General features: G+C 40.3%; 1 protein-coding gene across 1 annotated transcript in view; it reads left to right on the forward strand.

Annotated features, from left to right (window-relative positions):
* Nucleotides 1-26,013, forward strand: part of cntn3a.1 (contactin 3a, tandem duplicate 1) — a 224,685-nt gene that overhangs the window by 74,926 nt on the left and 123,746 nt on the right. Inside the window, exon 5 of the mRNA XM_055223169.1 lies at nucleotides 17,838-17,933. Coding sequence (XP_055079144.1) covers nucleotides 17,838-17,933 — 96 coding nt within the window. The remainder of the gene's footprint in view (nucleotides 1-17,837; nucleotides 17,934-26,013) is intronic.

A 26,013-nucleotide genomic window follows, 5' to 3' on the forward strand; every position in this document is an offset into this window, starting at 1 on the left:
TGTGTGGCTCAAAGGCGTTTATAAATGTCAGTGTTTTTTTCTTATTTCGGTGTGATCTGTTGTTTTATAGTCTAATGCAGTAACGCCACAAGAGGTCCAAGATTGTTTTAGTAAATGGTACAACAGCAACAGCGCTCGATATGTCCCTCAACCCTGGACTGAACAAAATCTAAAACGTTTTGTAGAGGACGGCTTACGGAAGACGTATCGTGCTCGTGTCTGCTGTGTAGTTGTAATTTGCACATTTTAAATCGCAATATGCATCTAAAATGACTTAATAAAAGAAGCTAGGTCGCTGACTTCCGCGTTAGAAAACTGCGGCGGACATCCACGTAAATGTCATTACAACGAAGAGCTGTCGGTCCCCCGTACAGACAGCTGCAGGTACGTTAACGGGACGCAATTTTTAAAAATCTGTACAAAAATGACTACGCGATGCTGTTCAATCCTGCGCGAATCATCGATGAAGAAACTAAAACTGAAGAACGAAAGACGTACAGAGTAGTGGGCGTGTATCGTGGCGGTGAAAACGACAAAATGGCGTCTTGAAAGATTGCTCAAACATGCACGAATCGCTCCAAATACAACTTCGAGACGGCAAATGAGAAGGAACCAACTACACCATGGTTAAACGCTCTATAAAGTCCATTTTGCAGAATATGTTCGCTTTAAATTAAACATTTATTTTAAGACTTACTAAAATAAACGCTTGCAAAAGTATCACAAGGAATAAATAGCCTATGTATAAGAATCCCAAAAGATGTGGGTTAAACTAAATGAGAAGTACAAAGCCCTATCATGTTTTCATGTTTAGTCATATTTATGCTAAAACGAATATTACATTTGTCATGGTTATTTGGAATGTTTTGCCAAATTGATGTCCCCTGAATGCGATCTGCTACATGGACTGCGTAATTACTATTAGGCTATCGTCTGGCCTGGCTCGTACCTTTTACATGACCCACTTTTGGCAAATGATCGTACAATGTTGGTTCTGTAGCGGCCCGCCAATTTGTATTAGTCTAATACTGCATTTGAAAAGGCTGCAGAAAATGTGTAGATAAGTGAATAAAGTCGGAGCTCTGTCCTTTACTCAAATTGACTATAATGTAACCTGAAAAGACAAAAGCCAGTGTATTGTGAATCCATAATTATTCCATATGTCTGGAGCTTGTGCTTAAATTGCAGCATAGATCATCACAGAATGGCTTTTCCAATGGCAGCAGACTGTGCATTTGGAGACTGCTTTTTGATGTATGCACTGTTGGCATATGAATACTAATGCTGCGCTCTTACTTAAAAGAAACAATGTCTGGCACTTATATGGACTGGAATAGTCACATTTTAATCTCTTAAAAGATGGATGATATAAGCGTTTCAGTTACCATCTGGCCGTGGCTTAAACCTCTCAAAGCACGAGGCTCTTGATCCTGTTGACAATAAATGTTTAAAAGGTTGCACAGCCTGCTGGGAGAGAGCTGGAAGGAATCCTCTAGTTATCTCAGCCCCATTGACTTTTTTAATCTCCTGGGGTTGTTTTTGTTGTAAAGTGAAAGGATTTGCACTGATGCAGGGGGCAACATTATACAACAACAGATGCCGGCTGGGCTATAGAAGGGCATTATCCGTCTGTGTGCAGCAGTGCTGGTCCTGAGCTCCAAGGGCCTCCAAACACATCCAACAAGAGATCTGGGGCCTGGTTTACCAGTCTGGCACGCAAATGTCATGCATGTTTAATATTTTATTATTTACTTGACTAAAATTCATTGAGTTAGCCAAATGTGCTAATAAAAATGTATTAATTAATAAATAAAATGAGTGGAATAGCCCAATAACTAAATTAATGCTAAGTTTAGTATTAACATCAGGCTGAAATTCTTTGCATTGTGACTCAAACACAGAGGCAGAAATGTCCTTGATTGAAAAACATGCAAAGCCTTTTCATGGGTATTTCATGGTGTTTTGTGACAGGCAACATTTTGAAGACTTTTCACCCCTTTTTCAAAAGATATTGTGTGTCAATTGCTATGGCAACGGTCCTAATATTTTATAGTATTTATGAATATTTTATCCTTCCAAAACCTATAAATAGATTCACTGCATGTTTCATGCATTTTAGTAAGAACCTTGTCAACATTAGACCTTAGGCTCATGAGCAGCGTTAGACCAGGCACAAACGCAAGAGGGTTTAGGGCATCTGACCTGTTCTATAGCACACACACACACACACCCCTACACACACACACACACACACACACTAGCGCACATACAGCATGCATCAAAAAATCCTTTCACAGAATGATCTTTTGTGTATACTGAAAATCTAAAAAATGGAAAAATACAAAATAAAATGCCATTCCCATGAACCTCCCCATAGAGGTTAGTGTATAAATCACTTGAGTTTTAATTATAGAGAGATAATCAAGTCCTTGTGGTAGAACAGAATAAAGAGTCAAAACTGCTCCACTCTGTGTCCTGGTCTGTTTCTGTTTAAACTGCTTCTATAGCTCTGCTCATCTCAAACACTGTGGAGAGAGAGCAGCCAGACTGAAGTTCTATAGCTGCTTTAGAAATTGTAAATGTAAATTCAGTGTGGGCTTAGTGTATGCTCCCTGTTTAATTACAAAAGGAACAACAGCTGCTGTGCAAATATAGGCTCCATTATGTCAAAACAACATGGTTAAGATTATGGCCCTTGGAGCACTAATGCAGTACACGCCGTGCGTCATGTACATCACAGGAGCGCCGCCACTGGGCAAATCACGCAACAGCAGCACATGCAACAGCAGCACATGAGCTGTAGACCTGCAGGTGTTTGTGCCTCTTCTGTGTGCGGTAAAGTGTCCAGAGGATGATCCAAAGCCACACACAGCAGCGGGTTCACTCTGTGCTGTGTGTAAATCCATGGTCCTTTTAGTAACACAAGTTCAGAGCATGAGGAAAGTTTGCTCATGTAGTTTGATGTGAATCTGGAGCACGCTGGCTGCTTTGGATCACAACTACACACAGCAGAGGAAACATATGAAGGTCCTTGAACACCAGGTAGAAGCTGCTGTTGCACAATTCACATATTTTGTTTTAATAATTAACCATTCTTAAATAATTAAATGATGTGTACATTAAATAACCACAGACATATTTTATTTTAGGCCAGTGAATGAACACATTTCTCTTTCATGCCTGTTTCTCCTGTCGTGGAGCAGAGAGTCTGTTTAGTGCAAACACATCTGTTGTACATTCACACTGTTGTTAAAGACCTGTGCTGTTTAAATGCTGGAAGAATCTCCTCGGACTTGCTCCCCCTAGAGGACGGTGTAACAACTGAGCCCCGTCTGCGCAGAATGACTAGATAGTGACCTTTGTCTCATATAGTCTTTAAAATGCTTTGCACAAACCAAATAGTTTTATATAGAAACCAAAAATTGAACAAATGAAATTGGCATTTCACTTAGTTTGTCGCTCTGTTACGCCTGACTGGCCTTTTGCGTTTCTTCTTTTACAAAGCTTTGGCCCCGGTGCTGACGAACAGGCGCCACAATCTACATTCAGCTGCTTTTAAAACCAGCCGAGCAACAGTGTGTGTAATGAAGGGTGAAATAACTGTATTTATGAAAGCAGTGCCGGATGCCACTCTCTTGTATATTGGCCGCTCGTGATTCCTCCTATCAATTCTGGCCCGTAATTGCACATCATTTGCATTTTTACAGGCTCCTGTCTCACCTAACTTCCTTATCGGTGTAATTACTTTGCAAATATGTCTATCTGTAGTTTTTCTTCCATCATTCGCGCCGGCTTTTGTACTCTTTTATTCTGTGCATTTTGCCTCGGGTGAAAATGACATCTGTTTGGAGCAGTGGAGCAGGGGATAGTCTGACCAAAAAACGCAGTCTGGGTTTATAAATACTCGTGTTTTTTGGACACGGCGAAGGCGCGGGATCTGTGGAGTGATGAGGTGCATTTTGAAAGCTATCAGTCGTAAAATGTCACGTGTCAGTCATGGTTAGGGTTTTGACGGCATGGAGCGTGGGAGAACAAAGGGGGAACAGCGGGAGATGAGACAGAGACATGATAAAGGCAAAGAGAGCGAGAGGATGTTCAAATGTCCTTCAGCGCATCACACTCTTCCTCCTGCGCCGTGCACATGTACGCTTTTGACATGGGTGTAGTGTTGCCATGATACCGATTTCAAACAGAATTTCAATACGGAAAGAAAAGACTACGCTGTTGCTATGACAAATACTTCAATACTATTACTTTTTTTTTTACAATATTACAATGTTATCTTTTTATTTGGATCAAGACACCTCTTAAAAGTAGTCAGAAAAGGTCAAATTTTGTCCTATATATGCATGCTTTTATCCATCCATCCATTTTCTTCCGCTTATCCGGGGCCGGGTCACGGGGGCAGCAGTCTAAGCAGGGACTCCCAGACTTCCCTCACCCCAGACACGTCATCCAGCTCCTCCGGTGGGACCCCAAGGCCTTCCCAGGCCAGCCGTGAGACATAGTCCCTCCAGCGTGTCCTGGGTCTTCCCCGGGGCCTCCTCCCGGTGGGACATGCCCAGAACACCTCCCTAGGGAGGCATCCAGGACATGTAGGAGCAGCGGCTCTAGTCCGAGCTCCTCCCGTGTGACCGAGCGCCTCACCCTATCCCTAAGGGTGCGCCGGGCCACCCTGCGGAGGAAACCCATTTCAGCCGCTTGTATATTGTTCCTACGTAGATTGACCGGTAAATCGAGAGCTTCGCCTTCCGGCTCAGCTCCTTCTTCACCACAACGGACCGATACAACAACCGCATCACTGCCGACGCTGCACCGATCCGCCTGTCAATCTCCCGCTCCATCTTTCCCTCACTCATGCATGTTTTTAATCAATACCAATATCAATACTCTATATAGTTTTAGTATGGATTTTTACTATGAGCAGGGTTGTCTCTACTGACTTGTGACTTGGCCCGTTGGCATCACTATTACACTGTGTTCTTTTGGTTAATTCTCCAGTCCTGCTGAGTCTGACTGACACTCCGATTGAGCGTGTTTGCTGAGAGAACTTCCTGTAATAATGGACTCAGACTTGAACTTTAACAGCCACATCAAATCGATAACATCTGCAGTTTTTTATCATCTAAAAAACATTGCAAAAATCTGAGGTAAACTGTCAAATCCAGACTTAGAGAGACTTATCCATGCGTTTGTCTCCAGTAGGTTAGACGACTGTAACGTCCTGTTCACTGGACTCTCCAAACGAGCCTTAAGACAGAACAGAACATCCAGAACACTGCTGCTCGGGTCAGGACTAGAACCAGGAAGTACTTCACACATGTGTCCTGTGGCTCAGATCTAGAACCAGGAAGTACTTCACACATGTGTCCTGTGGCTCAGGTCTGTGGCTCCTGTGGCTCAGACTTTAAAGCAGCTCTGTGTGAACAAGTCTCTCCATGGACCAAAGAAACATCTCCCACATGAGCCACAAGAACCATCTCACATGAGGAGGACTAAAGCGGGATTAAACTAGGGCTAAAACAGGACTGAACCAAGACTAAACCGGGACTAAACTGGGACTGAACCGGGACTAAACTGGGACTGAACCGGGACTAAACCGGGACTGAACCAGGACTGAACCAGGACTAAAATAGGACTAAATCAGATCTAAACCAAGACTACACCAGGTCTAAACCACGACTAAACCAGAACTAAACCAGGACTGAACATGGGGAATCATCGTTTCAATTTTATGCAGCTAAAACCTGGAACATTCTTCCTGAAGACGTGAGACGGGCCTCGACTTTAACAATGTTTAAATCCAGACTCAGTTCTTTTCAGCGGTGCATATGACTGAAAGGTTTTTATTCTGCACTCTTCTCTTTTATGTTAATTTTATGAGGATTATTTATGTTTTGATTTGTTACATTGTGATTTTAATGTCTTTCTTATTCTGTAAATCACTTTGAATTACTTTGCGTACCAATTGTGCTCTACAAATAAACTTCACCTTGCCTTTTGTTCGGGGAATTGCAGAACTAACCACTCACGCAAGTTCTGTACGTTTTTTCTACTCCGTATTTCATAGCATCAATGTTCTTTTAAAGCTAACATTAGGTTCATATCCACCATATAATTTGCAAATCTAATACTTCTTACACATGTCAAGTCGGACTGTATAATGTGTAAAGTACATTTCCATTATGTCCGTGTCTCTCAGAATCTAAAAATACTATGTACGTCACAAATCTGCATTCATTTATTTCACTTGCATGGATTAAAATACATTTGCACACCATTTTGAAGCTTATGGATGAAAAAAAAACATTGTAAAAAGGCTGTGCAGGACAATCGCACTTTAAAAACCAGTGAATTGGCGCTGAGCAGGAGCTGGCCAACTCACTTCACTCTAAAAAAGACAAGAGTTATGTCCAACGTGTCAAGAGAAATAGATGTAAAACCAGACGATTAACCCTGGCGAGCTGAAGACCTGAATTACAGCCGTACTTATCTCATTTGTACAATTTAAGACTTTAAATATGTTTCTTTTGAGCACGTCTTTCCAGCTCTTTTAATCCAAGGCCCCAGTGGTTTACAAAGAACTGTCTATGAGATGTTTTTGGTGATGACAAAGGTTTTTCAAGGACAGTACGGCTGATCGTGAGGTTTATAATTTGATGGAATAGTTGTCTGCGAACGTTGGTGTACGAATGTGTGTGTGAATGAGCGAGTGTTTCCTTGATGTACAGTGGTTCCTCGTTTATTGTGGGGGTTACGTTCCAAAAATAACCCGCGATAGGTAAAATCCATGAAGTAGACAGGTTTATTTGCAGTTTTTAAGGCTGGAAAACCCCTCACCACACACTTTATACACTTTTCTCACACAGGTATTAACATTTTCTCTGATTTCTCTCTTGTTTAGTTAATTAATAGTGACTCCTCTGACTGTACATCTTCACGTCGATCAAACTTTTATGTAAATTTGGCTTAACACGGGTGTTTTACTCTTGTATTTTTATTGACGAAAAAATAACTTCCACTGGACTCTGATGTAAAAATAGAGTTACAAAATTTTAATTCCCAGCTTTGCAAAATCCATTTTTACAGAAGTAATCAAACCAAGTCCTTCTCAAGAATAAACAGTAATAAGGTAAGAAAACCATTTGTCTCCGTCTTTTTACGCCGCTTCAACTCAGCACGTTTCCAAGGCGTGTGCTCTTTTCCTCGTACGTGCCATCGCTCTTAAAGTGACGGTAACATATTTACGTAAAAGTTAAATAACAGTTTTAAGATATTTTAACATCCACATTGACGCAATAAAATAAATGTAGCGTATGTATATAAATCAAATATTAAACATAAAACAGCATTTATAACAAAATATCAACACTGTGTAAATTTGCAGCTTTATTATTTATGAATTAAACTTGGCTCTAACACTTTCTATGCTGTGTGGGAGACAAGACATTGAGGAGATCGATTGACGGTGGTCTGCAGTGCCTTGGCCGGTCGGGACGCAGAGCACAATGCACGTTCATACAATGTAAAAAAGTGTGTAGAAATGCACTGGAAAAATACGCAAAACGAGGTGAACCACAATAAACGCTGTAAAATGCTTTGAGTGACTTGAAAGTGGAAAAGAGAGAGGATTTATGCTCATTAATACGCCCAAGAAACAGCTAAAATTAAGACCTTAACTTTAACTTCTACTGATAAAACTAAAAGAAATGCGAATACTTTTTTTTTTAAATTGTTGATTCCACAAACCACATCAGTATAAAAAAATAATAGTAATCTCAAAAAGTATTTCATGGTAAGCAATGATTTCAATTTCAGCCTCATAGTCGTGAGTGCACGGCAAACAAAGCCCGCTGGAACATTCTTAGCTCCCGTGTTCTAAGGTTGGCCTCCGTTTTCTTAATACAATACAGTGTGTTATTAAAGGAAGTGGCATTCCTCTGAAGTCAAGAATGAGATGATTAGATTTAGGAGCGCAGGGGCCAGGGCCGGTCTAACCTCCTTTTGTTGTCAACACAATATATCAATAAGGCCTGGAGGAAATTTCATTAGATTTGGCACACGTGTCCGGACATGAAGGATGTAATGGGATCAAATAATGGCATTTTATATCCTGAAGGTCAAAGGGCAATCTCTGTATGAAGCAAATGTATAGATAGATGCTAGGATTCTATTTTAGGAGAGTTTTTTATCAATGAGATTGTTCTATCCAGAGAAACGATGGAGCTATTTTTGTCCAGCAGATCATTTTACATAAAAAAGGTGTTAAGACGATTTTAATGGTGCGTCTTCTTCTGGTGAGGGGTCCAAAACCTTCTTGTCTCCATGGAATGTTATCGCTTTGCCTGAGTTATTCCATTAGTCTGTGCAAAGGGCGACTCCGTAAGTAGTTTCTAATGTAATTTTTGAATCAACAAAGACACCTATAACTGAATAAATGTGGGATCGAATGATTAACGCCATTCTAGGTAAAGAAAAGAAACAGGTTGGTGGTGGACCCTGTTGTGGAAATCTTTGGTTGAGAACGAAATAAGAGACCTTGAGTTGTCAAACGTTTGTCTTTGTGTGGTTTGTTCAAGAGAAGGCGCAAAGTAGAAAAAAAGTAGATAAGGTAAGAGTGAGAAAGGGCATGGGGCAGACTCACACTGGGTTTTATACAGAGGAGACGGAGGAGATGCACCTGAGAGACGAAAAATACGGACTGAAACTGAGGCCAGATAATTATAATTACATTTTAATGGTCATGCTATGGTCATGAGCATTGGGTAATGACCGAAAGGATAAAATCGTGGATACAAGTGGATGAAATGTTTTTTTTTCTGCAGGGTGGCTCAGCGAACGTAGAGATAGGGTGAGGAACATGCTGGGAACTGGCCTGGGAACGTCTTGGAGGAGCTGGAGGACGTGTCTGGGGTGAGGGAAGCCTGGGAGTCCCTGCTCAGACTTCTGGCCCCCGATAAGCTAAAAAAAATGGATGGATTGGTGTTAAAATGTATTTAGCACCAGTAAAAATGCCATAGTGCAGCTTCAACGTCACAGACACATTTGGAAAAGTATGAAATGAAAGAGATTTTAGCTGATGTTTATGACACATTTGAGCATCACAAAGTTCCAGCTCCTCCTCCTTTTTTCCCAATCGCCTCTTGTTTATTACAGTGGAGAACTCAGGCACGCAAAGGCAAATCCACCTCCAATTTCATGGCTCTGAAAGCGAATAGGCTGATGCGACCGGGGTAGTGGGGCCCGCTGAGGTGGAGGCCGTGATGCTGGTGATACGACGATCCTCCGCACGCGACAGCTCGGCTCGTCAGGCGTTGTTGCCTTTTACTGCGGCTGCTCCATATGCGAGCGCCGTCCTCCAGAGGGATACTGATCACAGCCGCTGTCTGTGAGGGAATTCGGCAGCGAAGCATGTGCGATAATCCCGAAGACTAGTTACACTGTTGTTAGCGGTAATCTGTGTGTGGTGTAAGGACAGCGACGGGTTATCAAAGGTTATTTATGATGGACTGGGGTTTAGACATGTTTGACTGGGTTTGGTACAACGACCGGTTCACCTTGGGGCGCGATTACGCTCTGGGTCCAGTGGCAGGGGTCTGTTACGTGTGCACTCACCAAAACATAACAAATAAATGTCTGTGTAGACCCTCAGTCGTCCAGGTCTGATCCATAGCAAACAACGAAGTTAAATCTGTCAACTGACGATTCATCGACATTGTGGGTTTTGTCGGGGAGAAAACAAATTGCAAACATACAGCACTTCAGAGTCACACTGCCATCCAACGTTTATGTAAATTTGTCTGAACACATTCTGTACTGTGGAGGAGACTGATGGACAATGGTCTACAGTCCAACAGCCAATCAGGACGCAAAAAAGCATGTAGAATTGCACAAAAATAATCTGAAAGGTGAACAGCCATATAGCGAGGGGGCAACTATATTACTATGTGACATCACAAGGTGGAGCATGGTATTTACTGTTTGAGAGAAGAACTCCTAAACGGCCTAAATATGCAGGGTTTGTGTGTTAAACATGTGTGAATGAAACAAAACACAACTCCAGGTCTGTTTGTGATGAGGAAACAACATTATAACAGATCAGAAACTAGACTTTATTTTATTTATAAAGCACTTTTCATACAAGAAAAATGTAACAATGTAGAGTAATATGGTTCCTTTAAAGCAATTCAGAGCATTCAGGTAACTCTTTCAAACATACCAGTTCACAAACGTCTAAGCTGTTAACCAAAATTAATGCAAAAAACTTGGACGTACGCAGAAACTTGGACTTCATTTTGTGTAGGATAATGGCACAAACACAACTCCGCAATGACTCATGAGAACATCTCAAAACCCTTCTTCCTCTCACCCTAATCCCCCGTCTTATAAGCTTCCCTAAGATGCTTTCCAATTATTCTGGTAATTTCTCTGCTAAAACAGTGCGAGGTGTAGGTGTAAAACTGCGCCGCGCCGTTCTATTATCTATAGCGAACACATTGATTGCAAAAGCTGAAATGTTTCTTTTAGAGAGAAATAATTACGGGCGCCTTTTGCAACCAAAAAAAAAAAAACTGCATTCATCTGTCTGAACGCCATTAATCAAAAGAGTGTTGAGTTTCGCAGACTTTGAAGATAATGTAGATAAGTGGTGCGTTCACATAGGCGGGCTTATGTATACAGTGGGTTTGTCTAACGCTACAAAAAAAAAAGTGTCCTGCAGGATCCTTAAATGTGCGGCTCTGTAGATAGCACAGTGTAGCTTATCGAAGGCAGATAAAGAGCAGAACATTAACGGCAGCAAAATGAATCACAACATTAGACTGTGAGTGTGGTGAGGGGGGCCCCGCAGCTCTGGGACCGCACAGCCTGACTCAGCAGTTAATGTAGATCAGACAGCTTGTTAGACGCTCACTAAACCAATACTTTGAGGAAAGAGGGAAGCGAGAATGTGGAGAACTTCTCTGTTAAGTCGGTTTTTAATGCGGTGTAAATAAGTGGACTTTTGTGGAAGTTAAAACTGTGAATTCGAAACTACGCATGATCCAATATGGGTTTTCTCGGGGCAGTATCATAGACTGTTTATGTAAATCGACGTAGCTAACCTGCTAGCTGCTGCGTTTCGAATAGGAAGTGAGCATGGACGTGTTTCTGGCTCCATTTCGCTTTACGTTGAAAAACTGTGGCCCCTCTCCGTGTAACTGCTGCTGCCAGACTCGTCATTTTGGTCTTAAAATGTTCGTATTAACCCGCTCTACGTGATCCTACTGTTTTTATTTTGCTATTGTGTCCTTAACTCAAGATATAAATTAATAAGAAACAAATTAGCTGACTTCTTTCCTAGCGTTAGCAACTAAACCAGCAGTGCGGAGCAGGAAAGGGCGTTACCTTCAATAGCTTCGCTCCTGATTGGCTCTTTGGTTGCTATGATACTCGATTCACCCCTATAGCTGCTAGCCTCGATAAGCTTCTTTTTTTATTTTTTTTTTTATTTCAAATATACAAATATATAAACAAGAACAGCAAAAACGGAAAGAGGCTGAAGCGTTTACATTACATTCATGAGGCATGTGCGAAAAAAGTTCAACAAACTAGAAAAATAAATACAGTAATACATTTTATATTTCAAATTCTGTGCAAAGTGCTTTTGTTTTCAAAGCTTTTGATAGTGGGCGCTTAAACCAGTGATGTGGGCGGGAAGGGGCGTTACCTTCAACAGCCTCGCTCCGGATTGGCTCTTTGGTTGCTATGATACTCGGGGTCGGAACTCCAAATACGAAACCCGGCTCTAAATTTGCCGCTATAACTGCTCTAGCCTCGATGAACTTCGTTTGACTGGAGCCTTTATACAGACTATGGCCAAATCGTTTCTAAATTACATGACAGTTATAATTAGACAAACAAAAATAAATGACAACGCCTCTATTTTGTTAAATGAAGATTGAAACTGCTCAAAAAATGGCTTCTTTGCCTTGTTCCTGGTTTCAGATGGAAGTTTTGTGTTGACAAAGCTAGAGGAATATTAGACTGTGGGAAAAAGAAGCTTCTTTTTCCCCACAAACTGCCACTTAACTGATGTAAGACTATGATGAACATTTATATATTTACATGTAGTATCTGACCAAGACAAACAAGTCAGAAAAAACAAAAACATGATCATATGCACTTTAATTAGTCTATGGTGTAGACCCAGTAATTGCAAAGTTATTGACCATAAACCAGGTCAACAAAACTACAACCTGACAGTTTCATAGAATTCAGACTTTCCTCCCAGCTACATTTCAGCTACAGTCTTGTGAATCGTAACTTATTAAAAGAGTAACAAGTAAAAATATCGTTCTTATTTCTGCTCCAGTTCTTCAGAGGTTGATCAAATCTCGAGGGAAGTCACAGAGCAAACGCCTGTGGTCACCGATGGTCAAAACTCACTAGACCCAGTCTCCGAAATAGACCAATAACTGACAAAAAAAACCTTCACTTCAACATGTCAGCATAGAAACCAAGTGTCACGTACAAAAGCAATTACATTAACAACAACACAAACACCTGCAAGAACAACAAACAGTGTCAAATCTGAGCTAAATAACACAAAATATCAGATCATTTTAATACTGTGCAATGTGCGATTGAGCAAAGTAAATTTATATAAAACAAAAGTACAAACATTTCTTTGACCCGAGATATTTCATACTTTCTAGTCTACATTTAGTCACCATGTTTGTTTTGATACAAGCAGACCATAGATGTCTCTGATTGGCTAATCCACCTGTCAATCATGCCCCATTGAGAGACACCGGGGAAGTCCAAACTATCCCCTCGTTATGGCGGTATTTAGGGGTCACGCCATTTTTAGTGGTGTCCGAATGTTCAATTGGTGAAAACGTAGCGCACTCAAACTTTCCTTCAATGCACCTTGAAAAGTAGTGGGCAGTAGTGATCAATATAGACCACAATGCATTGCAAGAGTTAGAAAAACAATAGTGCGATGGTAAAGTCTTTAACTGTACACAACACGACTGAATGGAGCAGATTGAAGCGCTGGTTTTACACCACTGATCGCTGATTATAAACAAGTTGCTAGAGTTAGCCGCGTACCTTAGCTCGAGCTGCTAACAGTGATAATTTCTACATCTTTGGTTTAAAAAATGAATAATCTAGTCCAGGCGTGTCAACACATTTTCACCGAGGGCCACATCAGCAAAGGGCCAGATGTAAAATAAATCTAAGTACTTTTTTAACTTGTTAATTAACTGTTTCTGTATTTATTACTTACTCAAGTTACAAATATTGCTTATGCATTTGCCTAGACGCTGTGAAACTGTGTATCTCCTGGTAAAAATGGCATTTTAAAACAATCATACCTTTTCATTTACCCCGTTGAGGGCCACATAAAATGATGTGGAGGGCCATATTTGGAACGTGGGCCTTGAGTTTGACACATGTGATCTAGGCCATTTACGTGAGCTCCAGCTTGTTAAACTTGTATGATCATTACTAGCCCATAAATACTCGTGCGCCAGTCGAATCTGAGGATTATTGACGACAGAGGTCAAGTTTTTATCAGAGTTTAGCCTTTGGACTTTTTTTTCACTCAGACGCTAGACTCGCATGACCCGAAAGTAGCGAGCTGAGCGTCCGAATCCCTCTGTGAATGAGGCTCTGTAAAGTCCGGTGTAAAGGGAGCGGGGCTGTGGAGTGAATGAGGGGTTAGGGACTAGTGGGACATTCGGACACAGCCTGAGAGATAAGACCAGAGCTCAGACTGCACATCTTTGTAGGAAAATAGTGTCATATTGGCCGACCAGGAAAGGAGTGACCACTTTTCATTGACCGGACGTTACTACAAATACGCATGAACGGTATATTTAATGATACTAGCGTGCACTTTTGATTGGTGAATAGTTTTACGCTGAGAAAATGTGAATCCGGTGCAGATATATAGCTATAAATATAGAGTTGTTTGCAGAACCGAATGGCATAGCGATCGTGGCTATTAAGGACGTTCGTATTAGCTTTTACTTTAACTAAATGTTTGTTTTCTTCAGTTTGCAGCTGCAGTCTAAACTTGTACGCACATCTCCTGGTTTGATCATGTGGAAATGCCAGCAGGACAGAGATCAGCCGACGTGGTGAACCGTGAGAGATACTGACGCAAGAGCGGCCACAAATTGGCATTTCTCTAAACAACTGCAGCAAATGTGGACCTTTTATGACTCAACAAATAACTTTTTTTACGTAGAGAATCGCGCAAACATGTCAAAGCTTTTGGTTAGAAGGAAAAAAAATCACGTTGGGCATCTGGCGTAAAGCTGGAACCCGCTGCTGTACGGAATAATTTCTTCTCGAGTGATTAAAGTCCCTCTATAAAATAACAATAACATTTAATAGACGAGTACTACAACAATTATGTTCTATATCGTCTTTATGTTTTGTTGCGTCCGCAGCCGCGTTGTAACGAGCCTCGCTAACGCTAAAGCAATACATTTTCTTATTCAACCTCTTTATACCCGAGAGACGCTGAAGTGTGAATCATTTCCAGAGCTTTATATTGTTTTTGCGTGTACCTATGTGCGATCCGGGGGATAACTCCGGCTCATACATCATCCGCTGCCTGACAATTATTACATCATTCCCCGCACACATCAAACCCATACATTTGCCCGATTAGCTCTGGACCTGCCGACGCTCGGGGATTTTGCAAATGGCTGCAGTGAGACCCTACATCTTCTGTTGGAGTTCAGACAGAGACAGCGATAGACTGCTAGACTCTCGGTTCATCTTTGGATTATGAATTGGCGGCTAATGCGTCCGCCCATCTGTCTGCGGAGAAGACGAAAAGAACCAAATAATCTGTTAATTAAATTTTTGAAGCTATACGGAATCACGGTGCAGTACGACAGAAGCAGATTTAAAATGTATAAGACCGGTTAGACTATGGCACAAAACGATTATAGTAAAAATCTCTTCATTTCACTTCCTGGTTGTACTTATAAATATAAATGGACATAGCTAACGTGATAGCCGCCGCGTTCCAAATAAGAAGTGAGCACAACAAACAAATCTGGCGTCCTTTTTTCCCCAAGGTCACTCCCGCTAGCGTTAACAACAGGTTTGATTGACAGCGTTGCTAAACCAGCGGTGTGGGCGGGAAGGGGCGTTACCTTCAACAGCGTCGCTCCGAACTGGCTTTTTGGTTGCTATGATACGCACGGTCGGAATTTCGAATGCGAAACTCGGCTCCAAATTCACCGCTATAACCGTTAGCCTCGATGAGCTTCATTTGACTGGAGCCGAACGCTATGGGTGACATCCGCTTCTTTATACAAACTATGGCCAAAACGTGTCGAAATTACACGATAGTTATAATTAGACAAACAAAAATAAATGACAACACCTCTATTTTGTTAAATGAAGTTTTAAACTGCTCAAAAAGTGGATTCTTTGCCTTGTCTCTGGTTCAGGATGGAATTTTTGTGCTGTTGACAAAGATAGAGGAATATTAGAAAGTACTTTTTTGCACAAACTGCCACTTTACTGATGTAAGACTATGATGAACATTTATATTGTTGTTGACCTATTTGTATGATGTTTATTGTTTTTTTTTTATCTTGTTTTTAATGTTTGTCAGCTCTGGTTGTAGGAAGGTGCTATAGAAATAAAGTTTGATATATATTTACATGTAGTATCTTATCGAGACAAGTCAGAAATTAAAAAAAAAATTTAAAAAACGAAACATGAAAACCTGTCATATGCAATTTAAAGGTCCTATATTACACAAAATAGACTCTTGAGCTTTTAGTCATGTTATAATGTTGTTATCTCCTCAAAAACAGGCCTGGAGTTGTGTTTTGTTTCATTCACACATGTTTGAGTAACACTTTTTTATTACCGTATTTTCCAGAGTATAAGTCGCACCAGCCAAAAAATGCAAAATAATGAAGAAAAAAAGCATATATTTCACTTATAAATTGCATCTGAGTATAAGTCGCACCCCCAGCCAAAGTATGAAAAAAAAAATTGCAACTTCTAGTCCAGAAAATACGGTAGTCTACATCTCCACCTTGGGATGTCATCATGTGGTGATACAGGAAGTGCTCCACTGTGTTTTTAAACTCCACACACCTTCACTAGAATCATTTGGATGATTTCAGCTGTGGAATTGCCGATTTCTACTGAACAAAAGGTAAAAAGCAGCTGTTAACTTGAAAACTCTCACTTCATGACATCACAAGGTGGAACAGAGCACTTTGAGCTTTGGAGATATTGACAGACTAATAATAAAGTGTTACTCAAACATGTGTGAATGAAACAAAACACAACTCCAGGTCTGTTTTTGATGAGGTAACATTATAACATGACTTAAAACTCACAATAATTCATTTTGTGTAATATAGAACCTTTAAGGAAACAGGCAAAGATTCAACACTGACACAAAACAGGATCATTTCTTTAGTAAATCAACTAAAAATCAATTTTACTTCAACAATTGTGGATAGTGAATCTTGAATATTGTTAATTTGGAGATTTAATTGATTCTTGTGAGTTTTAAGTCATTTTATAATGTTGTTATCGCCTCAAAAACAGACCTGGAGTTGTGTTTTGTTTCATTTACACATATTTGAGTAACACTTTTTTATTACGTATTTTCTAGAGTACAAGTCGCACCAGCCAAAAAATGCATAATAATGAAGAAAAAAACAGATATTTCACATCTAAATCACAGTATAAGTCACATCTTCAGCCAAACTATGACAAAAAGTGCGACTTATACGCCAGAGTCTACATATCCAAAGCTGAAAATGCTCTGTTCCACCTTCTGATGTCATGAAGTGGTAGTTTTCAAGCTAACAGCTACATTTTATCTTCTGTTCAATAGAAACTGGCAAATCTGAGGCTGAAATCATCCAAATGATTCTAATGAAGGTGCGTGGAGTTTAAAAACACCGTGGAGCACTTCCTGTATCACCACATGATGACATCACAAGGTGGAACAGAGTGTTTTCCCAGTCTAAATCTGCAGGGTTTGTGCGTTAAACATGCGTGGACGAAACAAAACACAACTCCAGGTCTGTTTGTGATGAGAAAACAACATTCTAACACCAGAAAACGGCGTAATACGTGCCCTTTAAGTAACACATATATTTCCTCACCTCTCTAACGCCTGTGTGGAGCGAGCCGTGTTTATTATGCTGCAGTTGTTTACCAGAGGTGTCACTTCTCCATTCTTTCTGAATCCAGTCCTGATTATGCCATTATATGTCTGCTGCGTATTCGCCTATACCCGTATCAGCCGCAGCCACAACAGGTAAAAAAAAAAAAAGAATAACAAAATGAATAGCTAAATAAGTAAACAAAGTGCTGGAGGATTGCGTCTTTATTTTGGTTTTCACAGCGGGGTTGTCTACACGCAATCAGTCACCGCACAAATGATGTTTCTTGGTTTAATTGTCGCCGGGCCGTGCGTGGCAGATGGAACACAGAAAAGTGATAACAATATGCATTTCCAATTAAAACTGTTCATGTGGAACTTATACTTGAGGAATTGCTTTCTGCTCCAGTCACAAGTGTTTAGGTCTCGGCCACACCGCGTCGACGCTTATGCAAACAAAACATGCTTTGTGGTATTGGAAAACAATAAAAGTTACCCGTAGCTTTCGCGAAATTCTGGTACTGTTCGTGTCTCGGCTGATATGAAATTAGCAGCCGCAGAAATGACTTGTTTAGCGCGTGTTTTATCTGTGTAAACAAGCCCGACACGTTCGCTTTCTCTGTTTGTTTATGGATTTTGCGAACAATGGAATAATTATTTGTCTTTATTGCTTTTGTGTTGCGGTGAACAGACTTGGAGAACTTCAAGACGCAGAGGAGGAATCCGGTGCGGGTGCGCGAGGGTCAGGGAGTGGTCCTGCTGTGCGGACCACCCCCACACTCTGGAGGTAAGATCCTGAGAGGTTATTTATGTATTTGTTTGTAAAAGGTGCTTTCAGGGGCTTGTGTTATTGTTTAAAGCAGACCTATTGTGCGTGTGTCGGCTCTATAGTTATAATCTTTGACACCCGTGGATCATTACGCTATAATTCGCCCAATGGGAGCTGACGCCGCCAGCATTATCGCAACAAAGAGCCGTGAAGTTGCTCGAACCTCCTACGGATAGCTGCAGATAATGTTCGCGAGCAGTGGATTTTAGTTTTGTTTAAATGACGACGCAACGCTGCTGATTCTTGCACATATCACTGATTAAGAAAATAAAAATAGAGAACTAAGTAAGTACAGAGCAGTGGCGTGTACCTGTGACGGTGAAAACGGGGGTGGATCAGTAATATGGAGCCTGGAAAATAAACGATTAAAAATGCTCGAACATAAAGAAATCACTTCAAATACAACGTTGAGAGGGTAAAAGAGAAGCGGAAACGGCTATAATATGGTTAGAAGCTCTGAAAAGTCCATTTTGCTTTTTTTTAATGATTTTAATAAGTTTTTGAAAGGTAAAGTAAAAAAAAATAAAAATAAATAAATAATAATATTGAAAACGATATACAAAGTAATTACATAAATAAGACAACAGACAAAAAATAAATTAAAGAAAATAAAATAAAAAAATAAATACATAATAATAAATCAAATTAAATAAATAAATAATTAAATCAATATACAAAGTTATTACATAAATAAGAGAACAGACATAACAGAAATAAATCAAACTAAAGAAAATAAAATGAAAAAGTAAAAATAAAATAAAATGAAAAAAATAATAAATACAATAAAATAAATAAATAAATGATTAAATCAAAATAATTACATAAATAAGACAACAGACAAAAAAATTTAAACTGAAGAAAAATAAAAAATAAAATAATAATAATTAAAAAAAATTAAAATTAAATAAATAAATAAATAGATGGATGGATAGATAGATAGATAGATAGATGGAGAGAGGTGCAGTTAACGTACTCTATATATAACTCAATACTTGCATACTCCATACTTACATATGCACCTGTTTGTCAAAGTTCTCCAGAAACACATCCCATGTCAAGTGAAAAGTGTCCAGAATCTGCTTTAAAGTCTGTTCTCTGAATAGTAAGTTCGTTCCAATGCAATGTTTTGTACATATTTGTCAGCACTAGTGAAGTTGTACGGAGAAGCATCTGGCTACACACCTCCACCCAGATGACCCTCCCCCGCAGGCTCCACCGGAATGTCCCTCACGTAACATTCCTCCATCCACAGCAGTAAACAAATAGTAAACAAACAGCGGCCATACTGCTAAAAGAGGCAGAGGAGCAGAGGGCCGTGTGGAGAGGGCTGCAGCCACCAACTCTACTTTATACTTTCTATATATTTTATTCATTTTTGTTCCATTTCTTACATTGTCATATCTTATTCACATGTGACGTGCGCTGTGTTTTATTTTGGTTACTCCTTAACTCCACACACTTGTAATGGTGTGCTACTTCTGCTCTCACAGCTGCCCCGGTGCAGAAATGTGCCCTCATTATGTCCATAAAATACACAGTTATGTTTATTTTATGGCTTATAAACTGACTAAAAGTAGAAGTAGTGGCGGGGCAGTGTTGTTACAGCAATCGGGTGTACGTCCATTTTGTTAATCTTTTGTTGTACCCATAGCTGGATGTTGTTACGAGCCTGGCCAGTTCTCAAATGTTTCTTTATAAACAAGAGTGGATGAAGAGGCAGTCAGTGTTTAAGGACCGTATTACACTGCCCAGACAAAAATAAAGTCGCCGCCTGGATTTAACTAAGCAAATATGTTGGTGTTGCTGCAGTTGGTCCGGTCTAGGTTCAGCAGAATGAGGTCAGCTGACACCTGAATATATTGAATGACCAGGTTATTCCATCAGTGGATTTTTTCTTCCCTGATGACACGGGCATATTCCAAGATGACAATGCCAGGATTCATCGGGCTCAAGTTGTGACAGAGTGGATCAGGAGCATGAGACGTCATTTTCACACATGGATTGTCCACCACAGAGTCCAGACCTTAACCCCATTGAGAATCTTTGGGATGAGCTGGAGAAGCTTTGAGCAGCGTCAGACTCGACCATCATCAATGCAAGATCCTGGTGAGAAATTAATGCAACACTGGATGGAAATAAATCTTGTGACGTTGCAGAAGCGAAATTGAAACAATACCACAGTGAATCAAAGCTAAAGATGGTCCAGTGAAATATTAGAGTGTTTGACCTTTTTTTTTTTATTGCTGGCGATTTTTTTTTTTGGCCAGACGGTGTATTTTGTCTGTACCGTAGACTGTATAAAGAAGTAGACTAAGTGAGCGTGACGTCACCCACAGCGTTCAGCTCCAGTCAAATGAAGCTTTTCGAGGCTAGAGCGGTTATAGCAGCGAATTTGGAGCCGAGTTTCATATTTGGATTACCGACTGCGCGTGTCATAGCAACCAAAGAGCCAATCGGGAGCGAGGCTGTTGAAGGTAACGCCCCTTCCTGTCCCGCATCATTGGTTTAGCAGGGAGTGGGCACTTAGCAACGGTATTGGAAGCGACCTTGGGGAAAGAAGGCTCCTGATTTGTCTGTTATTAATGCTCATATCTCGTTTTACGGAAACAATAGCGAAATAAAACTCCCAGGATCAAGTACAGCGGGTTAATATGAGCATTTAAGACCAAAATGACGAGGCTCAGCACTTTACATTGAAAAATTCCCACTCCTCTCTCTGTAACTGAAGTGGAGCCAGAGTGGATGGAGCTGGAAGTGCGTCCATGCTCACTTCCTGTTTGGAACGCGGCTAGCAGGTTCGCTAAGTCTATTTATATATACAGTCTATGGTCTGTACCGAGATACTTCATCAACTGCCTGACAATTACTACAGATTATTTTAGCACATGATCCTTATTCTGATGTTTCCAGTACAGGGTTATCCAGGTATTTTTATCTGAGCTATTTTGAGTTTTTTCAGTTTGACTCTGCAGGAAAGTTTCGCATTAATATTAAGAATGTGTTTGCGGACGGTTCATTCTCGGTCTCATTTGTTGTGGGTAAAATAGCAGCGGTGATCTTTCTTGTAGACCCCCCGCCTGTTGTTTGTGCCGCTGAGGTCAGAGCAGTGAGTCAGACGCACTCGGCCCGTCGACCTGCTTTAAGTTTGGGGAGAGTGAGCTCCGTAGAGACCGCGGGAGACTGGGACACACTGCCAGGCCCTGGGATAGAGGTGATGGGTTTATTGCACGTCAGCTCTTTTGATTGTACGGCATTATCAATGAGAGTTAGCTCCACTGCAGCCCGTTACTTATGTCCAAACCAGCACCAGTAGCTCCTAACATGACACGGAGATTACGGAGGAGAACATTCATTTTGGGAAGACTAAAACGTTTTTTTGTGGAGTGTCTTTTAACTTTGGACTAGGAGTTTGTTATTCAGTTTTGATGATGATTTAAAGATGCGCCGTGTGAGCTTGCCCCTCCCCGCTGTTTTTTATTTGCAAGAAATGTTCCAGATAAATGTATTTATCTTCAGTTTATCCCAATGCATGCTTTTTTTATTGCTAAACAAAATAAAATGCCTTCCTTAGCTATACAGTATACGATAACAAAAAATAATTAATAAAATAATAACAACAACAATAATACCTAAATAAATAAATAATTCCTAAATAAATAAATAATTCCTAAATAAATAAATAAATAATTCCTAAATAAATAAATAAATAATTCCTAAATAAATAAATAAATAATTCCTAAATAAATAAATAAATAATTCCTAAATAAATAAATAAATAAATAATCACTCTATAAATAAATAAATAATTCCTAAATAAATAAATAAATAATCCCTAAATAAATAAAATAAATAAAATAAACTAACAATATGTATCTCCACAAAGAACAAAAAGTCCTGGATCCTCCACCAAAAAACTCAATAGTGTCCTTATTAAAATGCTGAAAAATGGTTGTGCTAAAAAATTACTTTAGTATTATCATTAACCCTATTGTGGCGGATGCTATCGTCGCCGATAGAGCGCGGTTGTGGACTTTCCATTTCCGTAACTCCGCAACCAATCATACTTTCATGTAAATTCAAACGGCGTCTCAAAGCAGAGGCTTGGGGCTCTTTAAATATTTTACTGTCATTACGGTAATCTGCCTCCGTTGTCCCTCGAAGACGACCAATCAGAGCGCAGGTGTCGCGGGAAAAAGGAAAAATAAGGATGGATATGTAAAATAGAGGTAGTTGTGTGAAAAAAATGCAGTACATTCTGATATGTTAACGTTAAAGAATAAAAGTGTAGGCGAGATATACTAGTCTAAAATGTGTTCAGTCCTTAAAGGGTTAAGGGCTGTGCAAAAAGTGAACAGAATATCTAGTGACAGATATAACTTAGTTTCTTCCATCAAGTGCTACTTTCGTTGTGTTTTGGACCCAATTTGTTACAACTAGACATCTCACCTTATGTTGTCATGGGATGTTATAACGAGGCGCAGTATCTGGCAGCCTCCTGGTGATTTTAGAGCACTAGGTACACATTCAAATGTCAACTTGTCCTGGAAAAACAAAACTGCCGCTTCTGTTGTTGAAACTTTTTTTTTTTTTTACATCTCAGCGGCTGAACTTTTCTGAAGCTAAAAGTATTCATCCATATTCTATCTGTGGCTTGGTATTCTGCGTACATCCTGTGGACACGATTTATATTTTTCCGAATTATTTTCTCACAGTTGCCGTTTGAATGGCAGTGTCAAGGACTTGGTGGAGACATTGATTTGAAATAAATAAAAGTCCAGATAATTGCTGAGGAGAAACATCATGGCGTCCTCAGAGCATGTGATGGAAAAATCATGTGGAAACTTGAGTGAAGGACTGAATAAGATATAGAAATGCATATGCGCAGTAAAATTTTCTGTCGACAAGGTTTAATTTAAGTGACATTTAATTCGAGCAATTTGATGCATTTATATACTATGATTTTTATTTTCCTATTCCCAATAATGAGGTGTTTCTTTGTGCATATAGGTGAGTACATGGTTGTAATCCAATCAGTAACATCTGCAGCTTTTTACCATTTAAAAACATTGTAAAAATCAAAGGTAAACTGTCAAATCCAGACTTAGAGAGACTTATCCATGCGTTTGTGTCCAGTAGGTTAGACGACTGTAACGTCCTGTTCACTGGCCTCTCCAAACGAGCCTTAAGACAGAACAGGACATCCAGAACACTGCTGCTCGGGTCAGGACTAGAACCAGGAAGTACTTCACACATGTGTCCTGTGGCTCAGGTCTCTGGCTCCTGTGGCTCAGACTTTAAAGCAGCTCTGTGTGAACAAGTCTCTCCATGGACCAGCACCAAAGAACATCTCCCACATGAGCCACATGAACCATCTCACACTCTGAGGACTTCAGGGACCGGCCTCCTGCTGGTGCCCAGAGTCAGGACTAAACATGGAGAATCAGAGTTTACGTTTTATACAACTAAAACCTGTAACATTCTTCCTGAAGATGTGAGACAGGCCTCAACTTTGACCATGTTTAAATCCAGACTCAAAACGGTTCTGTTTATCTGTGCATACGACTGAAAGGGTTTTATTCTGCATTCTTCTGTTTTAATGTTAATTTTATCATGATTATTTGTGACACTTTATGTTTGTTTATGCCGAGCATCCATGAGCTTCATTCGACTTGAACCGAACGTTACGAGTTACGTCACACTCCCTTAGTCCACTTCTTTATTCAGTCTATGAGTTGTGACTGTTACTTCACATGTGATATGATATAATATGACTTTATAACTGGTCATTGCTGTAATATAAATCTTTGAAAGCTGCATTCTTTGTATATCTGAAGAGCCAAAAGTCTTTTTTTGTGCAGTTACATCTCCACCGAGCTTGTTTTCTTGATCAACTTCTCTCAAGGAATCTAAACACATTCATTGCCACTCATATTTCTCGCACGTTTTCTGGTAATTGGAAACTTTCCTCTGACACTTTTGAGGCGAAAACAGCAGACAGCTATCCAATGGGTGACACATCCTCTGCTATTACCAACACCGCATCTGGAAATATTCTCGTGCTGATTCAAACCCCACCTGTTCTTCAACTTTTGCCGTGCTTCCAACCATGAGCGAGGATGTGCTCTGCGGGGCGCGGTGTAAAGCCGGGGAGTTGCAGCAGCGACTACATTTTACACTTACTATACTTGTGATACGTTTTTGAGACTCGTATTGTGCGTCTCTAACATGGATCTATTAAAAAATACACTGTATCTGTCCATCAAAACTTTACTAACATAATAACCAATACCAAAGACGTCCACAAAAGAAGGAAAGAAACAGAATAATTAGTTTGTGTGGATGCATGTTGTAAAAGCATTTGCACAAAAGCCTAATTTCAGGAGGATTTTTGGAGTCGAGTTCCACGTTTGAAATTCTGATCACAAGTATCATAGCAACCAAAGAGCCAATCCAGCGCAAGGTTGTTGAAAGTACGTACCCCTTTCTGCCCGGATTGCTGACTTAGCAGGAAGTGGGCGCTTAGCTAAGGCTTTGGGAGCGACCTCGGCTGAAGAAAACGCCTCATTTGTCTGTTATCTTGATTTACGGACACAGTAGTGAAATAAAAATAACAAGGTCACATAGAGCGGGTTAATACGAATATTTTAAGGCCAAAATGACGAGCGTGACTGCAGCAGTTACAGAGAGAGGGACGAGGATTTTTCAATAGAAAGTGAATTGGAGCCAGTCGATGGAGCTGGAAACGCACCCATTCTCATTTCTTATTCGAAACGAGGCGGCTAGCGGTTTAGCTGTGTCCAATTATATATACAGTCTACGTTTGACCCAAAAGATTACGGCTTTTTTGTCTGCAAATAGCACCATCTTCCAAGTTTATGAAAATGTACAAGAATCTCGAGTGGCAACGAAGCAAATTCTGTCGTCCCTCGATGGAGGCCGATGTTTTCATGACCGAAAGCAGACAGACGCTCGTGTCCTCATAATCGTCTGCGCCTCCTCTCCTTTGTGCTGTGATGCTATTTCAAAGCTACTTCCGGCTGTTCTTGTGTGGGCAATGAAACGTATTGTACTTTCTTTGAACCGTTGCTATAGCATTTGTTGTTTGTCGGTGCGTTTCTCGAGGGACGAAGCCAGATGTAGGAACACCCGCACATTTAAAAGAACATAAACTATTGAACTTTTTTGTCGGAGATTCCCCTGATGTCGTGGTTGTTCAAAAACTCCAGATGCTTTTTTTGTGCCTCGGATTTTGAATATTTGAACACATCCCTCTTTTTTTTCCACAGATGTTTATTTGTTTGCATAAAACTTTGACTGAATCACTAGAAATGCAGATATCTGGGTCTTAATGTTTTGTCCTTTGGGGGATGTAAATAGATTCTTCTGAGAGAGCAGCTTTTAATAATTCATGTACGTCTTGTCACTCATTTGTTGTTCAAACTTCAGTCTTCTTCTCCCTTTGGACTTGTCTACATTGTGACGGTGATCACTGGGGACTAGGCTCCCGTAGGCGTTGTTGTCAGTAGATGGTACAATGCCAGCTTACCTGCCCCATATCTGTCACATAGGCTCTGGCACCAAGCGCTTACCTGCACAACGACTACACAGCCACTACATTACCAGGCCTCCTTTGGCTAATTGCATCTGCACGCTTTGGTAGCCGTAATAACGATTGTTGTTGAAAGGTAGCAGAGCAGAAATTTCTAGCAACAAAAATGGTACCTGCTCCTGTTTTTCTGGAACTAATATCATCAAATTCATACTTGATTCTCTTTTATGCATTTCATGAAATTTTCAAGACGAAATCGACCTATCTTCTTTAATGTTTTAAGGTCTTGCTGGTTCTGATACAAACCATCCAAAAACTTCAGAAAAGGTTCATTTTTGCCCAATACATGTGTCCGTTTTTCAGTATCCAGGGCCGTCCCAGCTTATAAGTGGACGAAGCAGCTGCTTAGGGCCCTGACGCCACCAGAACCCCCCACGAGCCCAGACATTAGCCCATCCATCCATTTTCTTCCGCTTATCCGGGGCCGGG

This window comes from Periophthalmus magnuspinnatus, chromosome 7, assembly GCF_009829125.3.
Source record: "Periophthalmus magnuspinnatus isolate fPerMag1 chromosome 7, fPerMag1.2.pri, whole genome shotgun sequence".
In the NCBI taxonomy this organism is placed as follows: domain Eukaryota; kingdom Metazoa; phylum Chordata; class Actinopteri; order Gobiiformes; family Gobiidae; genus Periophthalmus; species Periophthalmus magnuspinnatus.